Source organism: Rhinopithecus roxellana, chromosome 17 (assembly GCF_007565055.1).
Source record: "Rhinopithecus roxellana isolate Shanxi Qingling chromosome 17, ASM756505v1, whole genome shotgun sequence".
Lineage (NCBI taxonomy): Eukaryota > Metazoa > Chordata > Mammalia > Primates > Cercopithecidae > Rhinopithecus > Rhinopithecus roxellana.
Window position 1 is genome coordinate 71,719,915 of NC_044565.1, and position 16,150 is coordinate 71,736,064.

Genomic DNA, 16,150 nt, shown 5'->3' on the forward strand with positions numbered 1-16,150 from the left:
GGTGGTGAATACTTGCTATATGGTATCCAAAAGGAAGCTCTATTAAATCCAACAGCCATGTCATGTCTCCTAAAACTGAGCAAACCTTCCTATTAGGTAATGATGGTTCGTCAGACCCAGAGAGAGATTCTGCCTCCACAGAACTGATTGGAGTGTTGGGGGTACCACACATACATACAACATTCCTTCATTTAAAAATTCCTCACTTCCTTGGCTTTGGTGCTGATGTGGTTTGGCTGTGTCCCCACCCAAATCTCATCTTGAAGTGTAGCTCTCGTAATTCCCACATGCCATGGGAGGGACCCTGTGTGAGGTAATTGAATCATGGGGGCAGGTCTTCCCCATGCTGTTCTTGTGATAGTGCATAGTCTCATGAGATCTGATGGTTTTATAATGTGGAGTTCTCCTGCACACACTCTTTGTCTGCCACCATGTAAGATGTGGTTTTGCTCCTCCTTGCCTTCTGCCATGATTGTGAGGCCTCCCCAGCCATGTGAAACTGTGAGTCAATTAAACCTCTTGCCTTTATAAATTACCCAGTCTCAGGTTTGTCTTATTAGCAGCATGAGGACAGACTAACAAGGTGACTATACCATCTCCTGGTTCTCCTCCTCTCTCCCGTTTCTTCATCTCTCTCTGTTTCACGCTCCTCTTCCTCTGCTTACCTCTCAAATGAAACATCCTGGATCTCCTCTGAGTCTTCAACCTCCAATTACCAGCTTTGACCTCAGTCTCTGTGTGTGTGTGTGTGTGTGTGTGTGTGTGTGTGTGTGTGTGTGTGTGTGTGATGGAGTCTCATTCTGTCCACCCAGGCTGGCATGCAGAGGCACACTCTCATCTCAGTGCAACCTCTGCCTCCCGGGTTCAAGCGATTCTACTACCTCAGCCTTCCAAGTAGCTGGGGCTACAGGCACTTGTGCATCCAGCTAATTTTTGTATTTTTAGTAGAGATAGGGTTTCACCATGTTAGCCAGGCTGGTCTTGAACCCCTGACCTCAGGTGATCCACCTACTTGGCCTCCCAAAGTGCTGGGATTACAGGCGTGAGCAACTGTGCTAGCCTCAACCTCAGTCTTGCTGCTAATAACTCTCCATCCACTTCTCTCCTCAAAGCCAAGACCTGGGTTTACAGCTTTGTACTGGCCATCTTCACCTGGCTGTCCTGAAGGCATTTCAAATGTAACTTGATTACAGTGGATCTCACCATATTTCCTTCTCCCTCTAGATATCTTGGTCAACATCTTTCCTTGCCAAATGTTTCTCTTCTCTGTTCCAGTCAATGACATCTTCATCCACTCAAGGTGGATTCTCCTGAGTAGGAAACCAAGTGGTGCTCACCTTACATCCAGAATCTCTTCCAGATTCCCCTCCTTCCCTTTCTTTCCCACCCTATGCCTTATGTGTAGGACCATGCCCAAATCCTGAGCATACCCAGAGTAACTGTTTCTCCAGCCTCACCCCAGGCCCTCTACAGCCTGTGCCACAGAGCTTGACCTGTTCCCAAACACACCTTTGCACATGCATCCCTTTTGTCCAGAACACTCTTCTCATGACTCTCCATGTTCCCTAGAGTCCAAGGTCCAGTTCTGCTGCCCTAGTCTCCAAAACATCTCCCTTCTTGAGTCCTCTACAGACCTGGCCCTCCCTCCTCTGTGTTCCTGGGCCTCTGATACTGCATTTGTCAAAGAGCAGGCATGCTCACCTCTTCCTCCAGAGCTCCTTGAGGGAAGCAAACATGCCCTACTTGTCTTTGTCACTGACATGCCTAGAGCACAACCAAGCGTACACTTGGCACTCCACGACTGTTGACATCCCTTCTCCCGTTCTCTGTGTTGGTGGAGACATGCTAAGGGGGAAATTATGCAGGCAGGGTGGGGGGTGCAAGAGGGCCTCTGAAGGGGGAAGTCGAGACTGAAGCAAGCACTAGGGAGCCATCTTTCCAGGGGTGAGAGCCAAACCCATGTGAACAGGAAAAATAAATGAAAAGGCGGTCAGACAGCCAAGGGCGACCCCTCCTACTTTTGTGTCTTTCTCTCTCTTTCCTTGTGTGTCTCTCTCTGTCTCTGTCCCCTCATCATCTGTTTCCCTTTGTCAGTGTCTTTCCTGCTCTGTCTGTGAAAAGTGTTTTAAATGGATCTTTTCTGACTTGTTTTTCTCACCTTTGTGTCACATGGTCATTCATTCTCTTATTATCTTTTATTCTGACTTTTTTTCTTTCTGCATATCCTTACTCAACTTGCCACCAACAGAGATAAATTGTTCATATTTATTGGAATGGTTTTACATCTTTGTTTTAAAGGGATATGACCAAGAGGGGCATTTTAAACATGTCTCTCCTCGAAACACCTAAGCCAACTCCTTTTTATTGAATTTCCATGGATTGAGTACATTGGCTCCCAGTAGGTCAGGGCCCTCAAAGTGATAGCTGGTCTCTGATCCTTGGTCTTGTGTGACTGCCAGCATTACTGTCCCTTTTGGGACTCAGCCTTTGTGGTGAATGCATGCAGAGGTCTTTTGCTTACCAAGCTTGTAGATGAAAATACAGAGGCATAAGCTAGGGAAGAGCTTGACACCCTAGCTCAGTGGAGCAAGGTTAGGAAGAGAACACAAAAAGACCTGGCCTGGCAGGGGCAGAGGAGTTGGTAAGGAAGCTTTCAGCCCTGACAACAGTCCACAAGGGAGCTGCTTTTCACTGACACCAGTGCTCCTGAGAACCAGAATGGCTGATCACGGCCAACCACATTAAAAACGTAATTTCAGAAATGAGATCAAACTGACTTCCTGCCAGAGATATGAAGCAAATCCCGTACAGAGCAGGAGGCCCTTTGTGTTTTCCACTTTTGTTTCTGTGTTAGGCTGATTTTTTTTTTTTTTTTTTTTTTTTTTTTTTTTTGAGAGAGAGATATTTAATTTACCTAGTCTTTTCAATCAAAGAAATTGATACATTAACAGGATGGGTGGTGATGGTGGCAGTGGCAGGGAAAGTAATTAAAAAGTCTAATTTTTCTTTCTAAAAGCACCAGCCCCTGAATTGGATAGATCCCCTTGGACTGGAAAGCAGACAAAGTCTGAATAGAGCTTTTATTCAAATCTAACAATTATTTTGTTGTGCTTAGACGCTGGATGTTGGGAAGAATATTTTCTTTTCCAGGAGCCAATGTTCTGGACATTAGGGGGCTGGATCAGTTTCTTAGGGCAGTCATAACAAAGTACCGTCAACTGGGTGGCTTATAATAATGGGTGGCTTAAAATAATGGGTCATAACAAAGTACCATCAACTGGGTGTCTTAAAAAAATTTATTTTCTCACAGTTTTGGAGGCCAAAAATTCAAAGTTAACATGTAGGCAGGGCCATGCTCTCCCTGAAGCACTAAAGAAGAATTTGTTCCTTCCTCTTAGCTCCCAATGCTGCCCGCGATCCTTGGTGTTCCTTGGCTTGTAGACACATCACTCTAATCTCTGACTCCATAGTCATATGGTGTGCACCCTATATATGCCTGTGTTTTCTCTTCTTATAAGGACTCCAATCATATTGGATTAAGGCCCATCCTAATCCAGTATGGTCTCATTTTTATTTGATTGCAAAGACTCTATTTCCAAATAAGGTCACATGCGCAGGTACTAGGGCATTAGAACTTTAACGTAACGTTGTGGGGAGACACAAGTCAATCCATACAGGGACCACAGTCTGGGATGGGGAAGGAGGGATGGTAGAGAAGACAAGACTACCTACAGTGCCAAGAGGATTCCACTCATGGTTAGAAAGGGTTGAATTACTTGGCCTGCCTGGGATAGTCTCCATTTGGTGATATCAAGTCTTGGTCCCATAGCTACCCAAGGTCTTAGACATCAGATTGATCATTCAGCTAAACACCAGGTCATCCAGGAAGTGGGCATACTCTCCAGGCAGGGAAAGCTCATCTTTGAAATAACTTTGTGACATGATAGAAAGAGCACTCAGAGAGTCAGAAAGTCTGGGTTCATTCTTTTCTAATGGCTCACCTACTCTGTAAATTGAAAGCACATTAATAAACTCCTTTGACCCTCAATTTGTATTTCCATAAAAATAAAATATAAAATAATTTTCATCTACTGCAATTTTATAATACAACTTAAATGAGAGAAGTGGGTGAAAAAAGTTTTGCAACGTATCATGTTTTGTTTTATTTTTTTTTAAATAAATGAAAAGTCCCTTTCTCCTGCTCATATGGGCAGAACCTTTCGTCGTTCTGTTTAAAAAGTTGATGTGATTCTTCCCATACCCAGAGTGGGCAAATATGACTTAAAGTTGGAAAGGATACCATCTGTCTCTGTGGCTCTAAAATTCAAGGTGATCAAAACTGCCTTTCAAAACCCCCAGTGGCCTTAATCTTTTAGCATCTGGTGCTACCTGATAGAACAGATTTTTATCTGGGTAGGTAGTTAGAGCCTAATCCTTTAGCCAAGCCTATAAATAAGTCTAAAGGCATTAGAGCTGATGATAAAAAGAAAAATAAAGTCTTTCTTTAGACGTCCTCCCTCTCAAAGCCTTAGGGGAGGAATGTGCAGCCCTCTGTTCGCTGATGATGAAATTAGTGGGCGTTCGTCATTCAACACAAAGGCGAGAAAGGACTGGAATCTGATGTCAAAAGCCATAGAAGAGAATATATTTCACACAGCATATCAGGCCCCAACGCAAATTAGAAGAAATATGGGGAGCCTTCAAAAAGGTAGGTCAAACTTTTTCTTCAAGCAGATAATTACAGACTGGGGGTGAGTAAATCTTATTAGCCTCTTTCCACCTCGTCTCTTCTCATAAAACACTGGAAAGAAGAAAGCCATTCCAATTCAGAACTGGACCACTCACCTAAGAGAGGCCTAGCCCAGTGGTCATCAGGACACCTGCAGTCAGGTTGTTGATGCTCACTGTCATTCCCCCACCCTGACATCCCACCACCAGAACGCAGGTGAAGACAGCCAGCCAAGCGTGGAGTTCCACAATGGACTTGCAGAGACTTGGTGACTTCTCACTGTCTGAAGAACGATCCCTTCAGGCAGCAATTTTCCAGTCAAATTTCTCAGCCCAAGTTTGAGGCCTTAAAATTAATGAAGTTGTTAACATTTCTTAAAATGTCTTTCACGGCAGTTGAAAGGTATGGATTTATCACCCAACTCGGCTGGCCTCTTTGATTCACAGACTTGTAGGCTGAGCCCCGACCAACATCCTTAAGGGGACCAGACTCTTGGCATTAGCTCTGCCTTTAGCTTGTTCTGCAGGGCAGAACTTGGGGCAAGTCCTTAACATCTGTGGACTTAACCTGCAGGACTTGGGGCAAGTCCTTAACATCTGTGCTCTGAGGTCAGCCCACTGGGGACACTTGGGCTTAGTTGCCTATGGAATGATTTCTCTGGTCTGAGCACTGAAAGGGCAGGGCCAACCCTTACCTGTCTTTATGTTTGCATCACTTCCCACATCAGGCACAGGACCAAGCACACAGAGATGATGACGGTGGTGGTAATGTCTCCATAAGTCTCAGCTGAATTAAATATGGCAGAAAGATGTAAAGCCTCTGGAATGCCCACCATGATCGGCTAAGGAACCACCAATGAAGAATAAGCTCCTCCTTCCCCCATACATCAATAGCAAAAATGGTGATGACTTGGGTACTCTTACCCAGAACTTGGGCAGTAACTGCCAATGGTTTGGGTCCTCTAATCTGCCAAGAACGGAAATCATGAGGATTCCAGGCCATGAGGAGAGTTTGAAAGAGATCTTGAAAAACCTCCAGATCGATTCCTTTCCCCTAAGGTGGCATGACATTTCACCCTCACTTTACAGATAAGGAGGATGAAGCTCAGGGAGCACCAAATGGGTTTATCAGGGCCAAGTCATGGGTTGGAGGCAGCTTAATAAGCTTTCATGGTTTTCTCCTTTTGACCTGCAACCACTTACAAGATGTTCCACAGGGAATAAATATGTTGCCCTCTGCAGAATGCAGGGGGTAGATCTGTCTTTTTTGGGCATTCTGCATTTTATAAAAACTGTCCTCCTGTAGAGATACTGAATGACTTTGGGAGCAAACTCAAAAATGTTACCTGAAGACCAGTGGTATTGCAAATCTGGTTACAAAGCATTAACAATGCAAAGATCCAGATTTCAATTATTTATAGATACTTGCCCTTATCATAAGATGACACTGAGTGTCTGGCTTAAATAAAATCAGGAAGTAATTCTTATCTGGAATCTTCTGACGACCACTGATCTTTCTCTCCTGCAAGGCTTAAGAGTCGCAGGAAACATGCCAGCACAGAAGATAATTCTAAACTGCCCTAGGGTTTTTGATGGCTTTTTTTTTTTTTTTTTTTTTTTTTAGTTTAAAATATGGTACAGAAAGGTACAGTTAATATGAACCAGGAGCATTATAGATGAGAGGACAGCAGGCTTTGGACTGGAAGCTTTTCTATAGTGAGTAGAACATCTCTGTTAGGTGCATTTGAAATAGCTTAGGCCAAGGGTATAGACTGCATGGAGGAATAGGTAAATATGCCCAGAAGGGAATCTAGAACTCAGTGCTACACTAGGTTTATAAATACTTAATTAAATCAGGCCTGATGAATGAGTTTCATCTCTGGAGGCCTTTTGCATTCATTCATCATAAATATGAGGCTGGTGTAAAAGTAATTGTGGTTTTGCCATCGAAAGTAGTGGCAAAAGCCACAATTACTTTTGCACCAATCTAATAAGTCTTTATGCATATCTTCCATGTGATAGAATAAAGTGGAAAGCAAAGTTTAGTGCCTGTCCTTATGGGGTTCACCCTGGAGGAGTCCAGGAGAATTAAAATGTTCATTTGGAAATGCTTCTTCTCTCCTCTAAATCTCCTCACTGCGGAGACCCAGCTACTATGAACTGTTTGAATGAGCACAGAGAAGGAGGGATCTTATACCATGTAAAGCAGCCTCCTGAGGGCTCCTAGGACAGGACCTACCAGGCTGTGTAGGTGGCACCTGGGAGAAAAAATGAAAGTAGGGGAAGAACTCTGGCTTAATAGCTGGAGAAGCCACTCTGTGTGATTTTATTAAACTTAGTTTCTGCATCTGTAAAAATGTAATTGGACCTGGTCTCTTTATGTCGGATGCTGTTGCAGAATCAAATGAACTGAGAAAACATCAAAGCACATGTTTGGGAAACTTTAAGAAGCCTCCCAACTGTAAGGGGCCCTGGAAGACCTGTGTCGCTCATAATAATAATCCCCTCTTAAGAGATTGTGATTGTTGACTGGGCGCGGTGGCTCACTCCTGTAATCCCAGCACTTTGGAAGGCTGAGGCCGGCGGATCATGAGGTCAGGAGTTCGAGATCATCCTGGATAACACAGTCAAACCCCGCCTCTACTAAAAATACAAAGACAAAAAAATTAGCTAGGCATGGTGGCAGGAGCCTGTAGTCCCAGCTACTCAGGAGGCTAAGGCAGGAGAATGGTGTAAACCTGGGAGGCGGAGCTTGCACTGAGCAGAGATCGCACCACTGCACTCCAGCCTGGGTGACAGAGCAACACTCTATCTTAAAAAAAAAAAAAAGAGAGAGAGAGAGAGTGATTGTTAGAAATGCTGTGGGTTAGAACCAGAAAGCAAGCCACAGCCAAGATGCAAATAAGCATATCCTCCAATGATTGATAAGGGGATGGCTGGAATACTATATACCATAAAGGCTAAGTGGGAGGGATATGGCAGCAACAAAACCCTTGGCTCCCATGAGGATACAGAGCACAGCTGGAATGGCCTGGCTGGAATGGTCCAGTGGGTTGAGTATCACTGGGAGACAGAGGGCTCAGAAAGACTTCTTTTGTATATAGGGAACTGAGGGAATCCCCTGGAGCACTATGAATCCCAAAGTGAAACTCACAGAGTCCTTATTACAAGACAGTGATAGTGCATCACAAGTAACTATTAAACATATACTTACCATATCGGCTGCGATGAGACAGGAAAGGGAAGGAGTCTTTCATTATCCAGGTGAGATTCCATGTAAAATAATCAGGAGAAGGAGAAGGTATGTTTGTTGGTGACTCCAAGGAGCTATGACCTGGACATAAAAACAAAGAAAACACTGATCCATGTGCTTGGGGTGTGTCTTTTAGCTGTCACTCAATATCAGTCAAAAAGGAAGTTTATGAGGGGCTTTCATGACATCCATTGGAAAGATGAGGGGAAAAAATGAGCCATTAGTAGACTGAGTTGACCTCAGGACCCTGACGTACATTTTCTACCAAGGGCAGACAGATCTAAGAGGTCTCAATGTTCTGACCAAGGCCACACTGAGGAGCTCTGGGAGATGAACTAGAAGCCGGGGCACTTAATGGCTTGGTCTAAGAGTTCTATCCAAAGTCCATTCTGTCTATAATAATTTGTGCAGCTTTATAGAGAACTCCAATTCATCTCATCCAGATAATGCCTCCATCCCTACTTTATGTTCAGACTTGTTACTTCATCTAATGTTGTTTGCTTGGGTTATTGCCTTATCAATGAGAGGGTTGAAATCGCACTCTGAAGTTATGAGTTCTTAACAATTATGTTATTTTCAGGGTTGTAGGGGAAGCTAGGTGACTGGAGTTTTCTGAAAGCCAAGAGGCCAGAAAGCCAAAAGGATTAATGTTTCTGATTTGCATGAGAGAAAGAAGGCTTGAAAGAAAAGCAGCAGAGAAGCATTATTCCTGTCCTTAGCAGCACCTCAAGTGGATTTTGTGTGGTAAAACGTCATTACAATATATCTACAAATCAAATGATCACACACTGCCTGCTCTAACACAGTGCTTCCCAGAAAATCCCAAGCTCAATCACTATTTGCTAATGTTTTATGGCAGACAAAGCCCTTTTTTTTAAAGAAGGAAGGATTTGAGAATTAGTTCTCTTTTGTAGATACATGTGTGGCAAGACTGAGTGCAGGGAGGAGGGAAGGAAGGAAAGTAGTATTTCTTCTGTAACTTCCCCGGTACAGGCGCCATGCTGGAATCTTTACCTACATAATATCACATGATATTCACCATGGCTCTCTGAGATAGAAATGATCATCTGCATTTTACAGATGCATCAACTGAGATGCAGAGAGGCAAGTGATGGAAGCAGGAACTGAGCCCCGGTTTGCCTCAGATCAACAGGCCATGTTCTATGGAGAATGGGCTGATCTGCTACTCTGGTGGTAACTGCTAACCCACTTGGAGGAAGTTTGTGAAGAGGAAAAGGAGGAGAAGAAGAGAAAGAAGAACAGGCAGGCAGCAGGTATTCCGGAGGCATTTTCCCGGTCTGCCTGCTCTGCAGTTTCTTCCACATCACCCCCTGCACCAGTTCTGGCTCCTACTGGCAGGTTCTGGTCTCCTACTTCTAACTCCATTTTAGTATCAACCCCACTTCACACACCTGAAGGAAATCTCTGGCCTGGGTACCCATGGCAGTCTCTTGTTTCCAGAACCCTCCACTATTTTACCTGCAGGGGCTGCCCTTAGGTGATGCTGATTAACGGTCCTTGTGCCCTGCAACTGGGACAGGATGGGCACTCCACGGTCTCCTTCCTAAAAAACATTTTAATCGCTGCTTTCCATAGATCTGAGTTGGACGTACTGGCTCCTGGGAATCTAGGAAAGAATTTTGGCTTTTCTCTTATATTTGGTCTATAGAGATTAGAACAAAATTGATTGGGGCCAGGTACGTCTTTCTGCAGTATTTCTGCAAAACAGCTCAGAGGAAATGCACTGAAAGGGGTGAGAGTCTGTGCTCGTGAGTTGCAGAGAGAAGCCATCTCATTTCACCTGCACATCAACTCTGTTTCACACACAGTCAATGGGCCTCAGAGAAGTGAATGCAAAGCCACATAGGGTTATTTTGGGTGGGGTTAAGTTTATTAGTCTTTTAAAAAATTAGTATGTATTGAGCACATATGAACCAGACATGATGCTACGTGCTTTAAATGTGTGATTTTGTTTGCTTCTCACAGTAACCTTGTGAATAAGTTTATTTGTCCACATTTTGCAGTTGAGAAAATTGAGGCATAAAGAGGTTAGGTACCTTGACTACAGCCACACAGCCAGCAGGAGACAGGAAATCAGGGTCAAAAGACTAGATCAACTGACATTGAAGTCCAAGCTCCTTTCACCACTCTGCACAGGCCACAGACTGGTGCAGGGTGGTTCTCGGCTCTCCCCAGGGCCTGGCAGGGCCCCCATGGCACAATGGTTGAGGTTGAAGGTCACCACTAAGCATGCTTCAGAACAGGGCAAGTGGGAAGGGTCTGGGAAGATTCGGACAATCAACTCCCTGCAATGACTCCCATGTGAATAAAAATTCGCTTAGGTCTGAGTCATCAGCTAATGTCAAATTTTAAGTAGCTTTGAAGTGACAGGAAGACTAAGCCTAGGTTATACTTCCCTGTTTCTAAGTGATGTCATTTTTCTGAACTATTCAGTTTGAGAATGATATTAACTTCTTCCTGGATATGAAGAACTAAGCAGACAGGGCTAGACTTCAGGAAGCACTTATGAATCTGTGAATGGGCACAGAATGGCAGATAACTTTAATATGAATGAGGGCCAGATAATATATTCAGGGGTTAAAAAAAAAAAAAAAAAAAAAACTTTCAAAAGGAAGGGCTCTGAGGGCTGGGTCATGACCCAGCAAGGTAACATGGACATCACTGCAGATCATCCCTTCAGAGGCCTTTTATATCACAAAACACCAATAACTTGCCAGACATCCCCAGGGTTAAATATTGCAGGGTTGAAAAAAAGCGTAAAGTCTTATTTTGCCCTTACGGAAACTCCTAGAATATCTTCCTGCCAGTGGACTCACAGGGTCCCTAAACTTACCCCCCAGAGTAGGGAGGGCAAGTGATAAGCCGGATGAGGCTAGGGAGCTAATGCGGGGGTCAGCCAAAAGGCTGAGCCTCCCCACCTGAAAAGTCAAGGATCAAGGAAAGCAAAGCCCACATGAAGGCAGGTGTTTGCTCAAATCAGAAGCATTGGAACAGAAATGAGTGCTAGTCAAAGTTCATAGAATACACATCAATGCAGAACATAACAAACAAAATATTTCTGCATTTAACAAGTGCAGGGTCAAGAGACTGTCTGTTCCCATCACGCTCTTTACCCTTGCCCTCCCCAACCACTGCAGGGAAGGATTTTCTAGCAGAAAGAGAAGCCAAGCCATCAAAAGAAATCCATTTAAGCTAAAGAAAGCCTTGTGTTTTCAGGGTTCCATTCTGAAAATATGAGGATCCAGAGTGAAATGGGCCTCAATGCAGATGCATGGGTGAAAGTATGAATGCACACCAATGGGCTCAAATAGAGTGACTCTTGGACCTTGGGAGTGAAGTGTAGAGGAGAAAGGAGTGGGGAAATAGGAGTAGGAGCTTCTAGGTGCCCAAGTGAGGCAGACAAGCTAAGGCCTGAAGAGAAATGAGGAAGAAATGCACCTGGATTGAGGGCATTATTGATTCGCTGGCGATACAATTGTTGTTTTTCTGATGATTTCTTAAGCCCTTTCTAGGCACTGCAGGGTATCCAGGCAGAGTGAAAACCTCAAGCTCTTGATACTTAGCATTTTTCGCTGTGCATCATCCCCCTGATGTCCTTAGCTTCAGCTCCAGGGCTCATCTCTATCATAATTCCATTGCACACAAGCTCAACTTCTTTGCCTCTTTCTTTACAATTATCCTGGAGCAGGTGGATGTGGTAGTGGGAGAAAAGGGGTAGAGGAACACACAACAGTGCTGATGGGCCTCATTTTAAATTCATCACCAGAAACCTCAAGACCCTCAGGATGGCCCAGGAATCCCACTGCCTTCCCTAACTCAGTTCACTCTATTTCCAATACAACTAGTTGAAACTTCCTCTTAAGTTCTCAAACCTCCAGTTCCCCATATGCTTCCATATTGTCAGCGAATGAATTTGTTTCTTAGCTTGTTGAGAAAAGAGAAGCAATCTACCCACTCACAGGTATCAGTGCCTTCTCTTCTGTTGTAAAGGATAACAGTCTACACTCTTAAACAGCACCAGCCTCTTCACTTAGGTGCTAGTCTTGTCTCTTCTTAAGGGATCTGCTATTACAATGGTCCTGTATCAACAATTTTCTCTCTCTGCCAAGTCAGTCACACAAACATGCACCATCTTATAAAGAAAAAGCTTCTTTGACTGCCACACTCTTCTCCAGTCATTGTCCCTTTACTCTGCTCTTCTTTACAGCTAAATCTATTAAAGGATTTGTCTTTGCTGCTGTCTCCTCAACAAAATCTAGATTGGCTTCACTACTCCAGGTCAAGGTCGACAACCCTAGGCTGCAAATACATTGAACAACTCTCGGTCTTTGTTTCACTAGACCCCTCAGAAGCATTTGTCCCTGCAATCACTCCCTGCTTCTTGGATTTCTTACATCCTGGTCACCATGTAGCCTTTGGTTGCCTCCTGCTTCAGTGGGAAGATCCTCTTTATTCTTCTTTGCCAGATCTTCCTCATTTTCCAAACTGTAGAGGAGGAAACTTCTCCTTTTCCAGTAGCATTTGCTTAGGAATTGTCATGGCTGAGTATTGTATTTTATCCCAGTGGTTCTAACCAGCTGATCATGAATTTCAAGTGACTGTGGGACACCAGACCCTTCCTGTACCTAATTGAAGACTCTTTGCTGACCAATGAAGGGAACTTGTTTACCCACGCTCACACAAGCCTATGCATTCATTCATTCTCTTCAGTTCAAATAACCAATTTTTAATTCCAAATAACCAGGACCACATTGTAGCCCTCTTTGTAAAGCTTTTAAAACTCTGACTTTTCTTACTTGGAAAACCATGCAGTGAATTTCTCTTTGCCTGACATGTAAGTAAGCTTGTCTTAAAAAAAAAAAAAAAAAAAAAGTCTGTGGGATCTTTATTTTATTATTTGACAATTGTTAAAAGTTGGAGAACTTGGCCATTTTCTGCATCTAAACTTTCTCTCAAAGTGATCTCACCCAGTTTCATAGCTCTAAATATCATCCACATACTACTATTACCAAATTTGTGTCTTCAGCCCAATCTCTCCCCTGAACAACAGAACACACATCCAACTGCCTGTTCAAAATCTCCGCTTTATTGCCTGATAAGCATCTGAAATTTATCATGAGCAAGCCAAAAACTTGACCTCCCTTCCCCTAAACCCCAGGCGTTCCCCATTTCAGAAAGTCTTACCAATACTCACTGGGTTGCTCGGGCCAAAAACCAATAAGGAATCCTTAACTTCTTCCTTTTATTCACACCCCACATCAATTCATCACAAATCTTGATGGCTCTACCTGAATTTTACCCCTTCTCATCTTTTCCCTCATCACCTCTCTCCGTTATTGCTATGAGCTCCCAGAAGGGTCGCCTTCAGTGTGTTCTCTATGTGGCAGTTAGATTGACACTGCAGCCCCTGAAAGAGCTTTCAAATTTCTTGCCATAGCGTAGCCTATATAGGCCCCACAGGATCTGGCTCCTGATTCTGTCTCTAACTTCATTTGCAACCATTTTCCCTCATTGCTGGAGCTCAGTCCCACAGGTCTTCTTGCTCTTCCCCAAACTCGCCAAACACATTTCCACCCCAGGGCCTTTGCACTGGGAGTTCTCTCAGCCGAGGAAGCTCCTCCTATTCAGAGGTACATGGCCACTCCCTCTCTCTGTCCAAGTCCCTGTCCATAGGTCACCTCCCCAGAAAGAACGTCCCTGGTCATCCTGTTGAGAGACAACTCATTGTAAGCCACTCTCATCCCTTTGCCCTATTTCTTACACATATATGTGTTCTGTATATTGGTTTATTCATTGTGCACCTCCTGCACTAATCACTGTTATGTCTCCATGCCTTGCACACAGCAGGCACTCAATAAATATTTATCAAATAAATGAAACCAGAGCCCTGGAGAAAGGTATTATCTCTGGCACTTATTAGCTGTTAACTTCAGACTAAGCATACACTCTACCAAACCTCAATTTTCTGAAAATGATGATGAGAATAAGAATGGGCATACTCTAAAGATTCTCAGGGTTTTGTAAGGGTCAGATGAGACAATGTGTGCATGACATAGTCTTTCAATATCAGTCATGCCATCCTTGTAATTGTATATTCCTATCTCTGTTTTAGAATCCAAAATGAGGGGGAGTCTTGGTCCCTTTCCTATATTTGGATCATCTCGTGTCAATAATTACAATGTCCAGAAATCAAAAGTGCTCCCAGAGAGCTGCTTCTCTATTATTCACTAATCATTAACTTTGCCAACTGTACATGATCTCGACTACCCAAATTGCAGCCAATTGGCACTGTGCATTTCCAATCTTTATTTTTATATGTCTCACTGCATGTCTATCTATTCCTAAGCCAATGTACATAATATATCATACTTGTGTCAGTATAAATAATAAAGAGCTGTGCATGTGTGATGGTTATTTACATGAATGCCCCAGGCTCACTAGCAAGCATGTTTTACAAACCTACATCAATAAAATGTAACAAATGCTTCCATTCTAAACGCTCTTTGGAACAGTTCCTACCTTGCCTGTAGACGCTTTACTTATTTATTTTCCTTCCAACAATAAAACAATCAGTGACAGTCTGCTTGTTTTTCCCCCCTTATTTGAAAACACACTTAATAATGCATTCTTTTACAATGATTTTGTGTCACACAAAGCAAAGCTTACTGTGGCCAAATAAATAGTGGTCTGGATGTCAAATCAGGCACAGCTCTCAGAGAATACAGGGCAGGCCTCTTTTTGGGACTGGCAGTCCAGGGGAAATGGTTTGGGTATTCACTAGGCTGAGCCTGCACCTGTTCAGCAAAAGAAACCTCAGTAAATTTACATGACTCCTAGAGTTAGTGGTGAAGGGCGATGTTGTTAATTTAGTCTGAAAAACAGAGATGTGATTTCAGAGAAAAGAGAGAGTCTGCAGATGCACCATTTGTCCTAAACATATAGCCCTCCCCATACCTTCTCTAGGCCTGGAAAATGAGCGGGTTGAACTCACTGCTTGCTAAGGTCCTCTCTGGTTCATACGTATTTGGTTCTCTACGGTTTGCTTTCACATTTTCTTCCAGCTGGCTCATTCAGAAGGGAGCTATTAGTGTCAAGGGCGGAATTTGGATGGAATTAAACAGCTCCCACTCTGCCTCACCTTTCTCTAAGCCCCATCCCATCCTGCCAGAGATGTTTGTGCTCTTTCTTGGTAGCTCAAGTATTGAAGCAAAAATTACTCTCCCATAATATTCTCTTGTACTGTCAAAAGTTAGTTTCAGCATGCATTTCCTGCCTCCCCAAGAGGACCCATGTATAATTTCTGTGCTCATTCAGTGGTGAACAACCTCTGCCACCCAGCAAAAGCATGTACCCCTTCCCAAGGCACAACAGTTAGGAATATTAATAAAGGAAATTGTTATCCTGGTCCCTGCCCTTAGGGACTTGGTTACCTGCAGGGTATCCTATACCAAAAAAAATAATCACAAAGAGGTTGCTCCAGAAATGGCTAAAGCGTATAAATTTGGAGCCCAAACACTCTGGCCACTGCTTGCCTTTTCAACCTTATTTCCCATTCAGAATCCTTCCTTTCACATTCTATCCCATTACACCTTAGTCTCCAAACTTACGCCCAAGCTAATCTCTGCTCTTCTCCACCCCCTGCTTTCCTAAATCCGACCCCTTCTTAAAGGGCCAGTTCAAATCCCTCCTCCTCAAGGTCCCCGTCTTTCCTGAGCTGGACACCAAAGCAGTTGAGTTGGGATTCAGGTTGTGTCAGAACAAAACTTGAACTTGGGCCCTGACCTCCTTAACCACTTAGGATAGTGGTGTTGAGGCCATTTAACAAACATGTTAATGATGATGGATTGTAATTGTATACTAATTTCACTCACGCAACTTAAGCTTCAGGTCTGTTGTTTAGGTTGATTTTTCTTTTTTGGCTCATTGATTTAGAAAAAAATAAGAAAAGCATTTCACAGAGGCTGTTTTTGGTTTGGTGTCATGTAGGACATGCTTTGCAGGGGCAGGGGCAGATCAAGGCATGGACTTATTTCATCAGTTGAGATACCACGTCTATGCAGGTACCAGTGACTCATAATTCATGGCCAAAGTCCGATAACAAAGGCCATGTGACAGCTGATGCCTCCTCTTCAGAATCTGTATCTCTCA

At 43.6% G+C, this 16,150-nt stretch overlaps 1 protein-coding gene across 1 annotated transcript in view; it reads right to left on the reverse strand.

The window, feature by feature from the left end:
• ALK (ALK receptor tyrosine kinase) overlaps window positions 1-16,150 on the reverse strand; it is a 767,947-nt gene that overhangs the window by 536,882 nt on the left and 214,915 nt on the right. Inside the window, exon 2 of the mRNA XM_030921204.1 lies at window positions 7,943-8,062. Coding sequence (XP_030777064.1) covers window positions 7,943-8,062 — 120 coding nt within the window. The remainder of the gene's footprint in view (window positions 1-7,942; window positions 8,063-16,150) is intronic.